At 41.6% G+C, this 20683-nt stretch overlaps 1 protein-coding gene across 1 annotated transcript; it reads right to left on the bottom strand.

Annotated features, from left to right (window-relative positions):
• Positions 1-222: 222 nt before the first annotated feature.
• Positions 223-16756, bottom strand: upk3b (uroplakin 3b). The gene is made up of 6 exons (XM_059973000.1): positions 16450-16756; positions 11450-11611; positions 8933-9161; positions 6153-6241; positions 4456-4582; positions 223-3181 (listed from the first exon to the last, which is right to left on the bottom strand). Exons 1-6 carry the CDS (start codon positions 16505-16507, stop codon positions 3058-3060), a joined length of 789 nt encoding a protein of 262 aa, XP_059828983.1. The 5' UTR covers positions 16508-16756; the 3' UTR covers positions 223-3057.
• Positions 16757-20683: the final 3927 nt, after the last annotated feature.

Genomic DNA, 20683 nt, shown 5'->3' with positions numbered 1-20683 from the left:
ATGAAACTCCAAGACCATATTCAACTAGTTTATCTGAGTAATATCAACATCACAGGAACAAGTTGAATTGGGAAAAGACTAATTTGGATAGAATAGTTCTGATAAAAAGAGCTTCTTTATTCCCTTACGTTACAATGTGTGGGTTGTTACAAAAATGTTGGATAATAGGCAGACTACTTCCTACCGCCTTCTTCATTATAGTTCAAAGATAATATTCACACATAATTTTAAGCTGTTTTTATTATTTTATATTAGGAATTAATTTACATTTTACGTATACAATACCCCCCGTCAGTGTTAAGAATGGACAAAAGAACCATGGTAACATATAATATATAAAACTATTTCATAAAATATCACGCAGAATAAATGTCACTTTATAGAACTGGGCAGGTTTTCTTAGCACATCAACCTGCCACATATCTGAGATTGGGATCTTTCGTTGTTGCTGTATTGTGCAAGCTCACGCAACAAATCTATTTTTTTTAAATGTTACTAACCTCAGGAAGAACTGAGTACTCACATGATAGCACCAGCAGGCAGCAACTTCCCTGTATTTGTGTTCAAAATGCTCTCAAGGTCAAAAGTCATATCATGTTTCAGAAACTCACATAGCATTGTAATTCTAATCAATGTTATACTAACAACAAGTTCTCTCAGCAGACTTCTGTACCACTACAGCTTTCCCCTTCACCATACAGTCATGTTTGTCACTCTGCAATCCATGCCTACACTGAGCCTCTGGTAAGTTTCAGCAGTTTTGCCTTTACCTGCTGCTAACATCATGTTTAACCTCTAGGCATGCTTCTCCATGTCCCTTCCTGGGTGCACATTTTGTTCTTCGGGTCACCATAGAACAAAACTTGTAATGTATCCCGGTCTTGAGGCAGATTCCAGTTTTTGGGGATTTTTCTACTCTTGTCCTAAGGGTGGTAAGGCTCTACACAAAGCTACCAAAGGGTGGATTGTCTCAAATGTCACAAGGCATGTGGCTGTAAATTCTGGTGTTCCAAAGCTTACTCTTTGGGTCCTCAGTACATCTGAATATAGTGCTTCTCAATGCAAACCAACCACTCAGCATTCCTGAGTCTTTTCTGTTCAACACTCCAACATCCATTCCATTTTTTCTGCAGTTTCCCCTCTGGGCTTTCTACCATGTGACTTCACAAATATTGCCTGATCAAGAGTTAATTTATCTGCCTTTTCCTTGTCCTCGATTGCTGTTGTAAAGGTGTCTAAACCTCAGACATTTGCCGCTTCGCCGTAGGAAGAAACTGGGCTGGATTATCTCTCCTTTCTGGGTGGCATAGCTAACTCAATCTACCTTATGGGAAAACAGTGAATTCTAATACTCTGTATGTTAGTGCATCATCTTCAACAACTGTAATAACACTGTGAATGCAACGCTGGGTGTATTATGTTACAATCACAATTAGAAAGGTTTGAATTCTTGGAAGTCATTAGCTTGCTAGACCCATCTATAAAAACTCAGATAGAAATGGTGCCAGATTAGTAATGTGCTCATGATTGGAGCCAAGAGCCTAAAGCTATTCTCACATAATAGTATCATTCATACGTTCATTGATGTTAGGTACCAAAGGCGATGTTGTGAAATGAGGAATGCCTCTCACCTGCCATACATTTCACTTTTAGTCTCTTCCTATCTGAAAGATTCTCAAACAGATCTCTACAATATCCACTTGGTTTTGAATCTTTCTTTATGCATGTAGTGCCTTGCTTGCAGTGCAAAGAAAAAATGTTCAAAGTTCTCCAAGTTTTAATGGTTTCCTCGGCACTGGGGAAAAATTTCCATCCAGAAATTTAGAGCTATGGCCAGTTTTCCATTCTAGCTTATTCTAGCACAGAGTTGCGTGCGCTTAGACTAAACAGTGTGCATCAGAGGTTGCTGCTGTGTGTTCATCTCAATACCAACTCAGTTACCTGATGCAACTGGAAACACCAGTGTGAGATTGATACAACAGCACTTTGACCCAGCAGCATACTGATCAAAAGAGCTTAATAGTGGAAAAGTGCTTTTTATTGCTTAGAAAATATTTAGGAAAATTGGCAGAGCGTGGGGCAGCAGCGGGGAAGTAGAAGTTCATACATTGGACTGCAATGAGTTCCCTATCCACAAGAAAACCCTAATGGAACTGAACCCATTCCTTGGCAGTGACCCAGAATACAGGCACTGGATGAAGTGGAAGGCTTATCAGAAACACATTGGGCAGCTGTTGGATAAGGAAAGGCAGATGCCCAAGCACACAGGAACACCTTAATGGAACAGCGATTCACGTTCTTCCTCTCTGCTATCCAATTCCTAAATGGACACTGAACATGTGAACACTACCTCACTTTTTAATATATATTATTTCTGTTTTTGCACGTTTTTAATCTATTCAATATGCGTATACTGTAATTAATTTATTTATTTACTTACTTTATTTTTTTCTTCTTCTTCTATATTATATATTGTATTGGTGCTGCTAAGTTAACAAATTCACAACACATACTGGTGATAATAAACCTGATTCTGATTCTGAAAGGCCAAGAATTGGGCAGCAATGTTATTGCTCTGTGAACCAGTGCCAGATCAGGCAATAGTAATACATTGAGTCAAACTCTGTTGGACTCTTTGGGACAAAATGGGCTTCATGTAGATTCTATAACAGTAGTAGAAAGGTTTTTCCTTGCTGTAAGGTTAAGGATGATGTGTGCAACCAACATATCAGGCAGTGGTGGAGTGTACAAGTGTGGAGGTTTAGAACAGTCATTCCTCAACTTAAATACAAAACATTTTTCTATCACTTTACATGCATATTTTCACGTTGAGAAAGGAGACCTCTGTTACCTAAAAGGGAGAGAAACTGACCATGGGATTATCCACAGTAAACGTCTGGATCATCAGCATTGAACACTTCATTGTTCCAAACTCCTGCCCAGCAAAGTTGCCTGGGATATTCTGCTGTGTAATCAGAGAGTGAGTGAGCTTCTCGGGGGGAAGGCGGCTGCTGGATTCATGTAGATATAGTCTGTACTAGCATCATCCCCATTGCTTTAGAAGTTCCCTTTGGTAGTGATGATGTTTCCTTTGTTTTGCAAGCTGTGGGTGTTGTATCGGCGAAGGGAGCCAAATGTGGTTATAGGTTCAGAAAAATTGCTTGAGCCGGATCTTCTGCAACTACAATGTAAAGAAAATGTTCACAAGTCAATATCTATTGATACATAATGTGGAACAGATTAAATGAAGTGGATATGAAACCATCATCTGAGAAAAACAAATTAGGCTAATTTTATCTTTTTAAAATTCTTTCTTAAGATGCTGCACTCCCACCAGGTGTCCCAGATTTCAAAAGTAACCACTTTGAGTGTAGTTGAGTGGCCATACGTGATCTCGGGCATATACGGCGAGAGATCCTTTCCCCGTTCACTTGTGTGGAAGCAGTGTGACACTTCACAACAGATTCCATTGTCACCCCAATGCAACGACAGGTGAATTTTTGGAAAAGCTTTGCTCCCTAGCACCCAATTCTGATACAGGATCTTCAATTCTCTGCTCTTCTTTCCACAGACCAGCTGAGTGCTTCCAGCAGTTTCTGTTTTTAGTTTCAGTTTCTGCCCCTCAGTTTTACGCGTGGCAATGCATTAGCTGACTGAGTTTGGAGGGATTTGTGGTGAAACTATGTAGCGGGCAGCTCAACGGTATCTGTGACAAGGAATGGTACTCAGCCTACTGCTGTTAACTGCTGATTCAATTCCAGTGACAATGGACCTTCAGGGTTGCCCTGAAATCTTTGGAAATGAAGACAGGACACTATTACAAGCAAGCCCATGAAAAAAACTCCTAAGAACTTACAAAACTATTGATGTTTATTTGATTTTCCTGAACTATCCCTTCTCATCAATTACAAAAATATAGGTGTAAGTAAGGGAAAAAAATGATTCAGAAGCGTAATACTAGTGAAAATCTGAAATAATAACCGGGCGTGCTGGAGCTACTCAGCCTCACAGGTAACAATAGTGGAGAGATCAACACGCACAAAATGCTGGAGGAACTCAGCAGGCCAGGCAGCACCTATGGAAAAGAATAAACAGTCGACATTTCTGCCCGAGACCCTTTGGCAGGACGAAGTATTTCCAGCATCTGCAGATTTTCTCTTCCCAGTGGAGAGAGTATTGCTTTAGGTCAATAACATGAGAGCTCGAGAGTGGAGAAGCCAGTTTTCAGTTAATTTAGCATGGGAGCACAATGACTAAATTCCTGAAGAAGCTGCCAACACCTGAGGTAAAGGTAATAAAAGCTCCTCCTTTCGGGGGAAATAGTGAGGTAGGATTGCCTTAGGGAGGGAAAGCAGATTATCTTCTGTAGAAAATAACCTGATGTTTCTAGAGCCTGTAGCTGCCAAAACCTCCCATTTCAACAGCATGACTGAAGACCCAAAATGTTTAACTTACCAAAACATGGCGAGCAGAGCGATAAACAATAACAGCAGCAAAAAGAGCAGAATAGAGAGAATGGTTGTTAAGACAACCATGCCTCCACTGCGACTTGTCAAGGCGTCGAGGTTATTGGGATCCACAGCTGAAGGTAAAAACAGAACCAAAGTTTAAAAAAAATACTTGGCATCCGCTTCCACCTTTCCCACAAATGTCAAACACAAAGCAGAAATAGCAACTGGATGACAAAACAATTAGTTTGAAAAAACAAGAACCTGGCAAGTCCTTGTACAGAAGTTGATGAACCCTTTCTGTTTTTGTTCCAAATGTTTTCAGCTTTTTCTTTTTGTGTATTTTGCATGCAAAGAAGTCAACATCAGACACCTTCTAAACTGGTCTCAACTTGTGGCTATAGAGGTTTCATCTAAAATGTCATTTAATAAGCACAGGGATTACTCTTTGAAAAGGAAATACAAGTTTTTCAGGAGAAAGGGGAACTACAGAAGAGTTCCCAGCACTGGAAGATCAATGGTTTCTGCATTGGAATTTGTACAGATCCATGGATAAGAAATGTACCCTGTCAACGAGATTGCTGGGAACTTCTCAGTGTTGTGTCTAACTTTCTGCAAGTTTCCACTGGTACCAGCAGGAAAGTGCAGTACTTAGTACAGCTGCTCCACAACTCTGCTGCCCCAAGTCTGATTCTGATCTTTAGGATCTGATTTCACTGGAGAGTGTGCAGAGGAGATTCGGCAGCATGCTTCCTGATTGGAGGGCTTCAGTCAAGGAGAGAGAGAGAGAGAGAGAGGGGGGAGTTTGGGCTTGTTCTGCCTGGAGTGAAGGAGGCTGAGAGGTGACCTGGCAGAAATACAGGAGATCAAGAGGGGCATGGGATAGTAAAAATCTTTTTTTCCCATGGTAGGGGAGTTAAAGATAAGAGAGCGCAGGTTTAAAGTGAGAGGAAGGGGTTTCAGTGGGGATATGGGGGGCAAGTTTTTTTTTGTTTTGTGTTTTTTTTTAAACACAGAGGGCAAATGATATTTGAAACCAGAGGAGGTGGTGGAATTTGATACCAAGAGACTTTTAAACAGACACTTCAATTGGCAAGGCATAGAAGGATACAGACCAATTCCAGGCAAATGAGAGGATGTGGAAGGGCATAATAGAGGTAATGGGCTGAAGGGTCTATTTTTGTGTTGTATGGCCCTCTGACTCTGTGACTCCAGTGTTGTCTTTACAAAGGCTGGAGGGTCTCTGAATCACACTAAGGCCCCCCCCCCCACCCCGGTTTCTCTGGTTGGCAAAAAAACTTCCAACAAAGGTATTCAGCTACAGAGAATGTGTGGTGGACATGATATTTTATTTATTGAGATACAGTGAGGAACAGGCCCCTCTGGCCCTTCAAGCCTTGTCGCACAGCATTTTAATCCTAGCCTAATCACGGGAATTAACCTACTAACCGGAACACTTTTATGCAAGGACAGGACGTACAAGTGCCTTATGGGCAGCGGTGGGAATTGAACCCGGGTCTCCTGTACTGTAAAGCATTTTACTAGCCACTACACCACCATGTTGCATATGGGTCAATATCAGGGTTCCTTTGGGAGCCCCAATGCCCAAGTGATATTTATCTTCTTGACTCCCTATTCCAGCTATACGATCAGTAGTCTTGTTATATAAATATAATCAGTCTCTGCCAGGTCATCAGCACTTACCATCCAGAAGCTTGACATTGCTGGACCACCTTGTCACTGCAACAACGTTGTCCGAGGTTCTAAATGGATGCCTCAAAATATAGCGCACTCTGAAAACAAGGAGAAAAATTAAAGATTAGTATTGACTTTGGCCTCCACACCACAACATGGTTAATCTAATCAGCTGCAAAAACTTGGATGGCAGTGGTGTTCAGTAGGTCAGGCAGCATCTGTGAAGAGAGGTTTCCAGTCAAGGATCCTTTGTCAGAATTGGAAAATTGAGTAGAGATGCTTGTTTAAGGGTGCAGAGAGGGTGAGGGTTGGACGGAGAGAAGGAACGTTTAGCACAAGGTGCAGACCAAAGTTATCAAGATGACAATTACTTGAAAAAAAACAGCATTTGGGAGAAAATAAAACCTGAAGTGTAAAATAGAAATGGAGAGTTACTGCCACAGGTGTTGGGAAAAAAAAAAGGAGGATTTACCTGAAATGTTAAAAATGTCAGCTCTTGGACATCTTCTATCTCCCACTGCAACATGACCCCACCACAGAACTGTGGTGATTGACTCCCAGACACCTACTGACCTCATTCCTTTCGGGGATCTTCCCTCTACAGTCCCTAGCCTCATTCTAGCATCTCTCTTCTAGCTCTTCCCTGGAATCACAATCAGGATTGTTCTGGTGGACCCATCCTTTCAAAATGCTCTTACTCATAGAACTTACAGGACTTACTATAATTGTCCTTACATTCACAACGTTTCTGATGCCTCCACCATTTCTAGATTCTTGTTCCCAACAGGTTCACTTTACAATCGTATAATCCATCCACACAGTCAACCCCAATCAGATTAGTCTGAGGCCTCCCCCAGCTTCTTCCCTGAACAGAGGCTGAACAAGTCCCCTCCTTCACCTGGTTGAACCTGTACAACCACCTTCAAGCCCAATCACTCCTTCCGATCAAAGGCACAGGTTTGGGCTTTCCTATGGACCCATTTATATGCCTCGCCCTTTGCTGTATATGTGGAGCAGTCCTAGCTTCTGTTCTCGTTACCCTCCTTCCTCAGTTGTTCTGGCTTATCGATGACTGTTTCCTGCAATCATGTAAAATCAAGAAATTCATTTATTTTTCTACTAGTTTCCAAGTTGCCCTGGCAGTCACAAGATCCATATTTGATTCCTCCCTTCCTGTTCTTGGCGTCTCAGCTACCAGTATCCACCATTAGTCCACAGCTATCTCAGTACACCACCTTAGCCTACATCCTGTAAGGATGCCATTTTACTCTCCCAACTCCTTCCCACTTTGTACCTGATCCAATAACCGGTACTTCTGAGACGTCCTCCTTTTCCCTTAACCAGGACCTTTTCCCCGCTACAGTTGAAAGGAATCTCAGAGTGCTGCCCCTCCCAGCCAACAGAAGGATAGGATTCCCCTCCTCCTCTGGCATTCCACCAGATTTTTGTCTGTAATTTCCACCAGTTTCAAATTGGATTGTACCACCAAACTCATCTTCCACTCCACTCTTCTCCCCTTTCAGCATCCCCCTCCTTCTGCACCTCCTTGGCTCACTCTTCCATCTCTGCCTAGCACTTTCTCAAGCTTCCCCTTTTCCCTCCCCACTTCTGTGGACATAAACAGTCCTTGCAGACGAAGCAGCAATCCATCTGCACTTCTCAGAATCTTGTGTTCTGCCTTCAGTGTTCCTAATATGATCTCCTGTGCACTGGAGAAGCCAAATGCAGATTGGACGATTGTAGAGCATCTCTATTCAATCTGCAAGGTGTCCCCAAGCTTCTGGTGTCAGGTCACATTAATTCTCTGACCCACTTTCATTCTGTCCTCTCTATCTTAAGCATCCTATATTGCTCCAATGATACCCAGTATAAACCCATATAAAAGCACCTTATCTTTAACCAGGTGCAGTAAAACCCTTATACTTAATAGGGAGTTAAACAACTTTAGATAAGTTCTTCTTTGTTACATTTTTTCATCGATTTGCTCCATTTCATGTTTTCTCAAGGTTTTGCCAAATGAAATAAACCTCGCCCGTTTTGCTTAGGTTTGCGGTCATCAAAATTACCAAGATCGTTTTAAGTTCAAAGTCGATGCAACACTTTGTCTAATAGCTGAGACCATTCTTTAAATATATCCACTCATGACGTATGGATTTCAGCATCAAAATCAGCACTTACTGTGTGTCCCTGAATTCCCCTCTTAACTGAATAGCTTGTAACACTTAAAAGAAATTCCATGATTTTACAAAACTGCTGGATTGCTATAAACACACAGCCAGGTCATTTATATTCTTAAGGCAAGAAAAGTTTTATCCTTAACTAATCTACGGATGTGGTTCTCTCGTATGATAAGTTAGAGTCTTGACTTCACAATCTACCTCATTAGGAGCTTTCACCTTTCTGCCTGCCTGCACTGCAGTTTATTCTGCTTTGATTTAACTTGTACTACCTCAATGCATGAATGGTTTTATATTTGTGAGCAAGATTTTCACTGTACCTCAGTACATGAGACAATAATAAACTGATTCCAATATGGCCTTGGATCACAAGACCATTTCAGATGAAGTTAACAGTCAACCCATCCAGAAGTTTCGTGGTCAACGTTGTTCCCGACCAAACGTCCAGGACCTCAGATTAACCCACTATCATGCCAATTATTATCTGCTTTCTTGTCCAGCAAATTGTTCTTTTTGAGCTATGTCAAGTTACAACAGAATAAGGGCCTTTATATTTAGCCTGGTCTATAAAACGACAATTGGCTAATGTAGCTCCTTCATGATTTATCTTACCTGAAAGTGGAACCAGTAGGTAAGGGCTTGTTGCAGTTGTCAGTTACACAAGGTGATTCATTTCCAACTCGAATGGTGTAGAGCATAGTAATATTAGATATACCCGAACGACATTGATACTGATTTCTTGCAGTCCTTACGGTCAGGTAAAAACCATTCTTCGAAAAAGCTCCAGACATAAAATCTTTAGGATTCACGTGCGAATTATTCCTGTCGAAGGCTGACTGCGCTGTGTTTGAGAGTGAACAAGATCATCAGTCGTTCTAGGCTTCTTAAATTCAGGATGCAAGCTATCATCAGAATTGCTGAAAAATGTTTTCTGATATGAAACACTGCTATTCATTACATTCTTCCATTCATGGTAACCATTTGCAATTTATTCCAGGGTCTACATCCTTTCCCAACCTTTTTTATAGCATTAAGCAGGGGGTCCGTGGATCCCAGTTGGGAACCCATGGTCTGGATAGAATAGTGGATTAGAAGAAACTGTGAGTACACATTGAAAAAAAAATTAACACTATCAATTGATGTTGATAGTGTTAATGGATTGCCCAATCTATTTTATTGGGGGTTATTTCTAGAGGGGTAGAATTGAAAAACAGGCAGATTTATATTAAATATGTAGAACCTTCTTTGGATTACATTTTAATTTATTGTGATCAGTTTTAGTCTCCACAAGAAAAAAATAGATGCTAAATAGATGTTAGGCAGTCTGAGAAGCATTTGTTGGAATGTAACCAGTAGACCTTTAGACCATAAAACATAGAGGTTGAATTAGGCTATTTGGCCCATCAAGTCTACTCTGCTATTCCATCATGGCTGATTTACTTTCCCTCTCATCCCCATTCTCCTATCTTCTCGCTTTTATATTTGACACCCTTCCTAATCAAGAACCTATGAACCTATACTTTAAAAATACTGTGGTGAACTACATATACCTGTCTGGACACTCCCCCTGCTGACTGCTCCTGTGGCTCCTCCCACAGACCCCGGTATAAAGGCGATTGAGGCCTGAGCCCGGCCCTCATTCTCCAGGATGTAGTATGGTGGTCAACTACTGCTTGTTCTTTCTTCCAGTCAATAAAAGTCGATATCTTGACTTCATGTCTCAGACAGAGTTATTGATGGTGCATCATATACCCAATGATGGCCTCCACAGCCATCTGTGGCAATGAATTCCACAGATTCACCAACCTCTAAATAAATTCCTTCTCATCTCTGTTCCAAAGGGACATTCTTCTTTTTCTGAGGCTGTGCCCTTTTGTCTTAGACTACACGACGAGAGGCAACATCCTCTCCGTGTCCACTCTATCTAGGCCTTTCAATATTTAGTAGATTTCAATAAGATCTCGCCACCCTACCCCCATTCTTCTAAGCTCCAGCAAGTACAGGCCCAGAGCCATCAAATGCTCCTCATATGTTAGCCTTTTCATTCCCAGGATCATTCTCCTAAACGTCATCTGGACCTCTACAATGTCAGCAATCCCTTCTTAAATATGAGGCCCAAAACAGATCGCAATTCTCCAAATGTGGTCTGACCAATACCTTATAAAGCCTCAGTATTACATCCTTGCTTTTACATTCTAGTCCTCTGGAAATGAGAGATGTACTCATTCTCTAGGAAAATAGATCATTGATGACATAAAAGAAATTTTACAATGGATTTGATCAGACAGACAAGTGTTTTCAAATATAGGGGAATCCATAAATATAAGAAGTCAATAAGAGTTCTGGAAGCACTTCTTTACCCTAGAGCTGGTTACATTGATTTGTTGAAGTAAATAGTATGGATGAGTTTAGAGGCAGGCTACAAGAGACGAAGGAACAGTAGAAGATGCAGATAGTGTTTTAGATGAAGTAGACAATATGGTGTCATAAAAAAGTTAACTCAATTGAGCTGAATGCTATGAATTTTATGAAATTCTTGACCTAACTACAAATCTAAGTAGCACAGTTCTATAATGAGGTACAATGGACATGTTTTCTAATGGCAAAAATAATACTCAATCTGCAACAAAAATACAATTTCCCCACTGTCTGGTGAACACCAAAGTTAGCTTTAACACCAAACCAACTGTGCATCAAACTACTTTTCTTATACAAGCTGGCAAATTAGAGCCATGGCTGTAATTCTCAGCTCTCACACGGATGCTGGCTGACTGTTGGATACACTGGAATCATGCACTTGTAATTTGTACAGCTGGTGACTGTACAGGTGGAAATAATTCAGGTTAAGCAATTCTTAAAAATTCTGAGGGATAACTGCAAAATGACATTTCTGGAGAGGAATTTTGTGGAGTTGGACTGGGATTTTGGCATCCTTTGATTCTGTAAGAGTGAAGATTAAAGTGTGAATTGGAATCCGGGGAATACCTTTCCCATTATCTTGTGAAGCATGGATCCTTAAGTAACGGTTACGAAGAATTTTCATCAACTGTAAATAAAATCTTACAACTTATCAGAATGTATAATCACTTCTAAAGAAAAAAATATAAGGCCCAACAACAAGATACTTACTTGTTACGTTATCGACAACCAACCAAACCTCACAGAAACTGCAGGAAGTTTCAATATTATCAAATACACAGAGTGGTTGTTCAAATGTAGCTGTTGTCTGAGTGACTTTTCCTACCACTGGAGCTTGCAATATTTCAGGGTCATACTCTACCAGCTCTGGAACTGAAATTTAAAAAGAAACTTATTTAATACTAGATATTCAGATGCATTCTATCAGGCCAAAAGTGGTCAATGAGTTTTTTTTAGATTCAGTCCATCTATACCAAATTAAAATTCCTAATGGCTTATAATTTCAAAACATCTCAGCAAATGTATTTCCTAGCCAGTGCTACATTCAAATATACCCTTACAGTACATTCTCTGAGAAATTTGCAGTTGGAAGATTTCAAGGTAACTTATTGTGGCAGTGGAAACAGATCTGATTACCCATTTTTCCAAACTAACACCTCGACATTCCCACCTAGCACATATTTTCCTGTTCCCCATTTACTTATCCCTTCTGCTCCTGATGCAGGTCTCTCTTGGATAATGAATGGGTTCTGTTTTTAAAGATATTCATAAGTGGATGGTGTCCATAGATCAATATAGTAACCATAACTCTATAGCATTGTAATAATTGGCTTCAAACGCACATAAGACAGATAAGAAAGAAGAGTAACCAAACCTGGAAAGAGAGAGGAAATTAATTCTCATATTCACAGGAACAAATGCATGTACCTACATACAGCATCAATGTTTCCACAGTTCTAAGTTCTAGAATAAAGACACTCACAAACACCAAACCAGACAAACTAGTCATTTGATAACACTAAAGCAATCACATAAAAAGCAGTTGATATTAATAAGGAAATTGAAAAGGAGAAGTTGATGGATTTACAAGCCAATAAATATCCTGCAATGGAAGTCCTTGAAATTTTACAAACTCTAAAAGATATGTAAGGATAATATTTTTATTGGTTGGTGATTTCCAAAATTCCTCAGATCCTGGAACTAGTGGATTGAAATGTAACAAACGAAACAACACTAATTAGGAAAAGGAGACCTAGATCTAACAGTCGATTAACTTCATTGGAAAATTGCTAAAGTGTATTATAAAGGGCACTGCAAAGCAATAATATGACAGATTGTGCTGTAGTCAGTTCACATCCTCCACACACCCTTCACGTGAGCCTCATGGTTCATTTAACATTTACAACTGCAGGTTTTCTAAAACTCTCCTGGAATTTCTGCCCTGACCTTCCCACAAAGGTGATGGTACTGGAAACAACAACTAAGAGATTTCACAGTGGTTGCATTAAAATCAAAGAATAACAAAATCTTAGGATCAAGAAGTTTCCAACTTCCAAGCAGCAGGAACCAAAGCCCCTCCCAGGGCCAATGGGAAGGTCTGCAACCTTTCAGCCCACATAGTCAGCTAATCCCCTGAGTACTTTATCCATTATGATTAGGCAGAATCATAATGGTTTTATGAAAGAGAATTGAATTTTCTGAGGATGTAACCAGAAGTGTAGATAAAATAAAAGCAAAAGGTTAATGTGATATATTTGGATTTTCAAATAACATTTGATCAGAACCAGCTGTCAGAAGACCATAAGGCAGTCTTTTGGGGAGGGGGGCGGGGGGAGAGAGGGGTGACTTGGTTCCTGCAACTTAGTGTTTGGAAGATGTTGTTACACAAAATGACAGCTCAGATTGTGGGAATACAAAGCACAAAAAAAGCAAATGTACGAATAAATGTGTCTTTTTGAGATTAGTGGGCAGGGATGGTAAACGATCAGTGCTGTGTCCTCAGCTATTTAAAATGCATGATCTTGAATGTTTCTGGACATTACCTTCAAACTGCTTGGCAGCTTTGTCAGATAATTCAGCCTAGGGGTCTGGATTAATCCACTTTCTGTGGGATTTAGCCAAAGAATGTCCTGGATTGCCAGACAGATTGGAGCCAGCTATGGAGTCATTTTGCCATGGAAGCCTCACTCAGGGGATCGGAGAAGGCTTGCTAAGCAGAAGGGAGGTGACCATGGAAGGCTCATTGAAATTCCTAATTACTACAGGGGTGGCTTCGGCAACATAAAATGGAAACAAATTCTTGTACAATAATGCATGTAGAGCAGGAATCCTTAGCTCTTCTACAAGGCTGCAGAACCTTTCACAGCTGCCAAAGAAATTGGTTCTCTTCCCTTGCTCAGCTCTCCCAACACAGCCCTTCCTCAGTTCAATATTGAGTTATATGACAATTTGGATTGCATGACAATTCCTGAATGGGGTTTGGGCCCAGGGCTTAAAAGAAGAGGCCTTACCAACTTGTCATCCTTGGTTCAGCAGCAGATAGCCGAGTGCGGAGCACATTCACTCAGTAACCATGTTAGTTGGTCCCTCCTGTACCTGATAAGGTGTTTTCTCATGGTCTTCTGCTGCTGCTGGAGAACATCCACTTCAAGGTTCGATGTGTTACAAATTCAGAGATTCTCTTCCGCACACACACTTTTCATGTGTGTTTATTGAGTTGCTGTCACCTTCCTGCCAGCTTGAGCTATTTTTCTCTGATCCCTCTCATTTACAAGGCATTTCCACCCACAGAATTGCCATTCAGTGGAGTTTTTAAAATTGTTTTTTGCACCATTCTCTATAAACGCTAGAGACTGTTGTGTGTGAAAATCCCAGGAGATCAGAAATTCCTGAGATACTCAAACCGCCCCCCCCCCCCCCCATCTGACACTAACAATCATTCCATGGTCAATGTCACATTTTCGTCTGAACAATAACTGAACCTCTTGACCTGTAGTTGATGCATTGAGTAGCTGTAACATGATTGGCCGATCAGATATTTGCATTAACAAGCAGTTGTACAGGTGAAGAAGGTGGCCATGGTGCACCTGCTCTGGAGGTGAGATCACTCATAGATGATACCAACCCAAAGCTCCAATACTCTCTCAGGTGAAAGCCACTTTGATAAAGAGCAGAGGGATTATCTGATCAACGCTTATCCCATAACCAGATGGGCTGGAACAAATTGTCTGCTCATTAATCTCTACTGTTTATGGGGCCAGCAATAGCTCTTTGAGATATCTTATAGCTGCGAAAGGCACAATACAATAAATCCACACATGGGGAAAAGGGAAAATGGGAAACCATAGATAAGGAAGAAATATCGGGTAATCGTCTGCCATTGTTTCTACAGCAAGATTGGCTGTGGAGTTCATCAAAGCTGTGGTTACCAAAATCTGTACTATAACAACTGTAGTACATTTCATCATGCGCAAGTTCAATAAGGTAAATATACATGTATGGTTTATCTGGTTTTGGTCAACCATAAACAATTGGCTATCTACATAGGCCCTAAGGTTAAATTCCTAATTGATAGACGCAGTCTATCTCCCAATTTCATAAAAATTTAGACTTCAATTGGTTACTAAATTCTGCAGCTGCAAATACTGCCAGATGTGATAAGGAATGATAACTGTGTCACCAGCTCCAAAACCTTTTGCCTCTGACCACAAGTACTCAGCTCACTCAAGCTGCAGAACAGTTCTGAGGGGTCTGTCAACATGGCCGTTCTCCTTTAATTCACAACTTTCTCCCATGATCGGGTAAGAGTTAGTACTGAAAGATCCAGGTAACTGCCTTGATGGTCGCTCCAACACATTTATCCAAGGGATTTCACAACTGCCCGTCACAGTTCAAACTCTCCCCTGAGTGATTCAGGAGTTTAGACTTCTACTACCTCGCCCGAAATCCACTCCCAATACTAATCACACTTTACAGAGTTACAATCCTAAGCCATGAATTCGTTTGCTGCCCCCCAGCACCATCCCCATTAATCCTGTTGCGAAATGAACTTGACTTTGAATCACAATATTCTTCCTTTATAGTCATGGTTTCAGTTGAAATACTGCTCTGATTTCACCTCTTCTGCTGCAGAACCTTTCACAATACCATCAGGTTAGCCTTCATTCACTCTCCATCAACCACGGTGTTCCATTTTCCCTCACCTAATGTTCAAAGTAAAGTTTGTACCCACAGTGCATATATGACATTACATACAACTCTGAGATTCTTCTTCCTGTGGGCATACTCTGCAAATCTATAGGTTAGTTAACTCAGTGAAAGATCAAGTAGAATGCAGAAGAGGCACCAAGTCAACTGTGAACAATTGGCCACTTTCTTCACCTGTACTGTGAGGAAGTGGAACATGAGGTCTGGCACAGTGGAATCTCGGAAGCTAACTTGTTTGGTGTCAACAGAAGATGTCCTTACGCTGAGTTAATAATATTTGATATCAGAGAACTATAATTCCTCAAATAAAGAGAGAAAACGTAGACTGGGACCTCTTCCACCTCTCCACAGATGCTGAGAGTTTCCGGCATTTTATATTTTATCTCAACAATTTCTGTTTCACATTGCCTCTGCGATTCCTCGCACCGATACCGCGGTCAGCCACCGGAAAGTTCTTTATATCGAACCGATGTGCCGGCCGGTCAGGGAGGGTAACCTAGCTGACCACACCTGTCTCCAATTCACCCAGAAAGGCATTTACGCTTAAAGTCATGGAGAGTAGAAACTTTATTTCTATACTAAAGTTGCAAACATAAATATGCCCTTACACAGCACCACAGCTAAACCCTGCTGGCTAACATCGCCAAAATGTAACAAATATATCAAAAATATCACAAGTAAATGAGTGGACACGGACCAATCTGGAAACGTCAACCCCGCACCTCCCCTTGCACCTGCACCGGTAAGATGGAAACTTCAGATTTGAGGCATTTAAAAAATCCCTGAAAACAATTTGCCAACTTTCTGGAAAAGCTCCCTCCTTTATATCAGCAGAAATCTACAGAGCAATTACAACAATCTAGGAACCAGTGCAAAACGGAATTTCCCAAGTATTTTTCATTTCTGTCAGCGTACTGGGTACCAGCGAGTGGCCAAGCCTGGCCGTAAGTTGGAAACTTAATTTAAAATGTAATCGCTTTAAGAGAGAAAAACAGTTTGTTTACCTCCATATCCAGCGCCACACAGAGCAGAGAGAAACACCAAGTATGTAAGCGACTTCATCACTGGCTGAGTCCCTGCCTGGATGTGGTGCTGGCTGGGCTCACTGCTGCTCGGGGAATCCTTTCTGCCCCTGTGCGGTTTGAACAGATTCTTTTCACTCCGGAAATTGTGGCCGAACGAGTTTGAGGGTGGCGTTTTCCAAAAGGTGTGGTTTAACAATTAACCCAAACAAAAGCCATACCTACGTCAGTCGGGACTCAAGCAACACAAAGTGAAGGGTTTGATGTCTTATTTATGGTGCGCCGTATCTATGGCCTCACGCTAATGAAATCAATATTTATCGGTTATCTTTAAAAGTTGATTGAATCATGTCTGCCCTTAGCCAGAAGCAAAATGCCACCAAGGATGTTGAAAACCCGGAGTAGGAAGTGCAGAAAGTGTTAACCAGCTATTCTCCACAGCCGCTGCCTACTCCGCTCCTTCCAGTAGTTTTTTTTCAATTTGTAGGGTGCTCCCTGGTCGGTAGCCCCATAAAGACCTAACTGTATTGAATACATAAGGCACAATCTGGCTGCCATCTTTCTTCAAGGACAGGGTGGAGAGATTGGGAACCTACCAGGCTGGTTTGTCTACTTGCTAGTTTCAATCTATCACACTACCAGTATGGCTATCCTTTCAAGATGAAAGGGGCATTTTCAACCGATTGGGGTAGTCATCAATTCATATAAAATGGGGCAATCTTACATGTCCGTCCCTATTAATCCCATCTTCCAACACTAAGCCAAAAGCGTTTAATGCCTGAGCAAATCACATGCTCATACACGCACCTCTTCAATGCTGTCAGTGACCCTGCTTCCATTACTGTCCCTAGCAATAGACTCCAGGTACACACTGAGAAAAGTCCCAGTCAGATCCCCTCTTCCTTTTTACCCTCAGTCTATGTCCTCTACCTTTCTTTTCCTCTGACAAGGGTGAAAGCTTCCTGCATCTACCCCAGCTACATCCCTCATAGTATATAGTTCAGCCAAGCCCCCTGTTAACCTCCTTCACTCCATGGAGAACAGACCTAGCTTAATCAGTATTTCCTCATAACTAAAATGCTCCGTCTTGATGGATCTCCTTTTCTCCTTCTCCAGTGCTGTTACATTGTTGCTGGTTTACACAGAACATAGAACAGTGATCAGAGCTACGTCCAGTCCTCCAGCGGAGATGTGTCCAGTGTTTTATAACCTCGCTGCTCTTGTATTTGATGCTCAATCTAATGGAGGTCAGGATCCCATATACCTTCCATCTTGTACACTCATGCATCCTGATGAAGGGCCTCGGCCCAAAATGTCGACTGTACTCTTTTCCACAGATGCTGCCTGGCCGGCTGAGTTCCTCCAGCATTTTGTGTGTGTTGCTTTGATTTCCAACATCAGCAGGTTTTCTCCTGCTTGTGAGGGAGCTTCAGGCCGTCGGGTTAGAAGAGACCAAGCAGGGCAGGGTGGTCCCCAGCTCCCGATTCACTCTCTCAGTCTGCCCATTAAATTGGGGGTGAAGATCTGACAAGAGGCTGGCCTTGGCTCCCGAGAAAGAATAGAATGCCTTTCAAAAACAGGATGTGATCTAAGGTACTCGATCAGATACAATGTCCTGAGGGAATCAGTGTAGCCTGAACACGTCCTAAACCATGAGGGTGGCAGTTTCATGGCTGCCGGGAGTTTGGGGAGAGCAGTGAAGTGGGCTACTTTAAAGATCCAGTCTATATCTATCAGATTGGTATAGTGTTTCCAACTGATGGAGGCAGACCAATGATAAAATCCACTGAGATGTAGGACCAGGGATGTTGACATAATGTCAGACCAGCCGGGTGTTGACATAATGTCTTGTTCTGGGAACAAGTGGGACAGGCAGAGATAAAGTTGTTGACTTCTTGGGACATAGACACCACCAAAATAGAGACAGCTTTTTAGAGCAGTTTGCCATTGAGCCTACTAAGGGATCAGCTATACCAGATTGGGTGTTACGTAATGAACCGGAGGTGATGAGGGAGCTTAAAGTAAAAGGACCCTTAGGAACCAGTGATCACAATATGATAGTGTTCAACTTGAAATTTGATAGGGAGAAAGTAAAGTCTGACGTAGCAGTATTTTAGTGGAGTAAAGGAAATTACAGTGGTATGAGAGAGGAGTTGGTCAAAGTAAATTGGAATGAGCTGCTGGCAGGGATGACAACAGAGCAGTAATGGTGTTTGTTTCTGGGAAAAATGAGGAAGGTGCAGGGCCTGTGTATTCCAAAAAGGAAGAAATACTGAAATGGTAGAATAGTACAACCATGGCTGACAAGGGAAGTCAAAGTAAAAGCAAAGGAAAGGGCATTCAACAAAGCAAAAAATAGTGGGCAGGTAGAGGATTGGCAAATTTTTAAAAACCTACACAGAGCAACTAAAAAAAAAATCATTAGAAGGGAAAAGATGAAATATGAAAGCAAGCTAGCAAATAATATCAAAGTGGATAGTATAAGTTTTATCAAGTATGTTAAAAATAAAAGAGAGATGAGAGTGGATATAGGACCGCTAGAAAATGAGGCAAGAGAAATAATAATGGGGGACAAGGAGGTGGCAGATGAACTAAATGAGTATTTTGCATCAGTCTTCACTGTGAAGACACCAGCAGTATGCCTGATGATGTAGTGTGTGAAGAAAGAAAAGTGGATTCAGTTACTGTTACAAGAGAGAAGGTGCTCAAAAAGCCGGAGAACCTAAAGGTACATAGGTCACCTGGACCAGAGGAAAAGCACCCTAAGGTTCTGAAAGAGGTAGTGTTAGAGATTGTGGTGGCATTAGATATGATCTTTCAAAACTCATTGGACTCTGGCATGGTGCCAGAGGAATGGAAAATTGCAAATGTCACTCCACTCTTTAAGAAAGAAGGGAGGCAGCAGAAAGGAAATTATAGAGCAGTTAGCCTGATCTCAGTGGTTGGGAAGACGTTAGAGTCAATTGTTCAAGACGAGGTGATGGAGTACTTGGTGACACAGGACAAGATAGTACAAAGTCAGCAGGGAAAATCCTGCCTGACGAACCTGTTGGAATTCTTTGAGGAGATCACAAGTAGGATAGATAAAGGAGATGCAGTGGATATTGTATATTTGGACTTTCAGAAGGCCTTTGACAAGGTGCCACACATAGGCTGCTTACCAAGTTCAGAGCCCATAGTATTACAGGAAAGTTAATAACATGGTTAGAACATTGGCCGATGGTAGGAGGCAGCAAGTGGGAATAAAAGGGACCTTTTTTGGTTGGCTGCCAGTGACTAGTTGTGGTCAGCAGGAGTTGGTTTTGGGACATTTCTTTTTATGCTGTATATAAATGATGGAATAGATGGCTTTGTTGCCAAGTTTGCAGATGATACAAAGATTGGTGGGGGGCAGGTGGTGTTGAGGAAACAGGTAGGATGCAGGAGGACTTAAACAGATTAGAAGAATGGGCAAGAAAGTGGCAAATGAAATAAAATGTTGGAAAATACATGGTCATGCACTTTGGTAGTAGAAATAAATGTGTGGACTATTTTCTAAACGGGAACAAAATCCAGGAATCTGAGATGCAGAGGGACCTGGGAGTCCTTGTGTAGAACACCCTGAAGATTAACTTGCAGGTAGAGTCGGTGGTGAGGAAGGCAAATGCCATGTTAGCATTCATTTCAAGAGGTCTAGAATACAAGAGCAAGGATGTGATGCTGAGGCTTTATAAGGCATTGGTGAGGCCTCACCTTGAGTATTGTGAACAGTTTTGGGCCCCTCACCTTAGAAAAGATGTGCTGGCATTGGCGAGGGTCCAGAGGAGGTTCACAAGAATGATTCCAGGAATGAAAGGATTATCATACGAAGAACGTTTGATGGCTCTGGGTCCGTACTCGCTGGAATGCAGAAGGATGAGGGGGGATCTCATTGAAACCTTTCAAATGTTGTTAGGCCTAGATGGAGTAGATTTGGATAGGACATTTGCCAGGATGGGAGAGTCTAGGACAAGAGGGCGCAGCCTCAGGATAGAAGGGTGCCCTTTCAAAACAGAGATGTGGAGAAATTTCTCTAGGCAAAGGGTGGTGAATTTGTGGATTTTGTTGCTGCATGTAGCTATGGAGGCCAGGTCATTGGGTGTATTAAGGCAGAGTTTGCTAGGTTCTTGATTGGACATGGCATTAAAAGTTACAAGGAGAAGGCCGGGAACTGGGGTTGAGGAGGAGACAGAAAAAA

This window comes from Hypanus sabinus, chromosome 6 (genome assembly GCF_030144855.1).
Source record: "Hypanus sabinus isolate sHypSab1 chromosome 6, sHypSab1.hap1, whole genome shotgun sequence".
Lineage (NCBI taxonomy): Eukaryota > Metazoa > Chordata > Chondrichthyes > Myliobatiformes > Dasyatidae > Hypanus > Hypanus sabinus.
This window is presented reverse-complemented; position numbering and strand designations above follow the sequence as displayed.

What these genes read in the sequence shown, in the direction of transcription:
- upk3b (XM_059973000.1), bottom strand. Translation starts at nt 16,507, where the DNA reads ATGAAGTCGCTTACATACTTGGTGTTTCTCTCTGCTCTGTGTGGCGCT. An exon ending in GGTTGTCGATAACGTAACAA is followed by an intron (nt 9,162 to 11,449) that starts GTAAGTATCTTG and finishes TCTCAAACACAG; the next exon opens with CGCAGTCAGCCTTCGACAGG. An exon ending in GCTCTGCTCGCCATGTTTTG is followed by an intron (nt 3,182 to 4,455) that starts GTAAGTTAAACA and finishes TTTACATTGTAG; the next exon opens with TTGCAGAAGATCCGGCTCAA.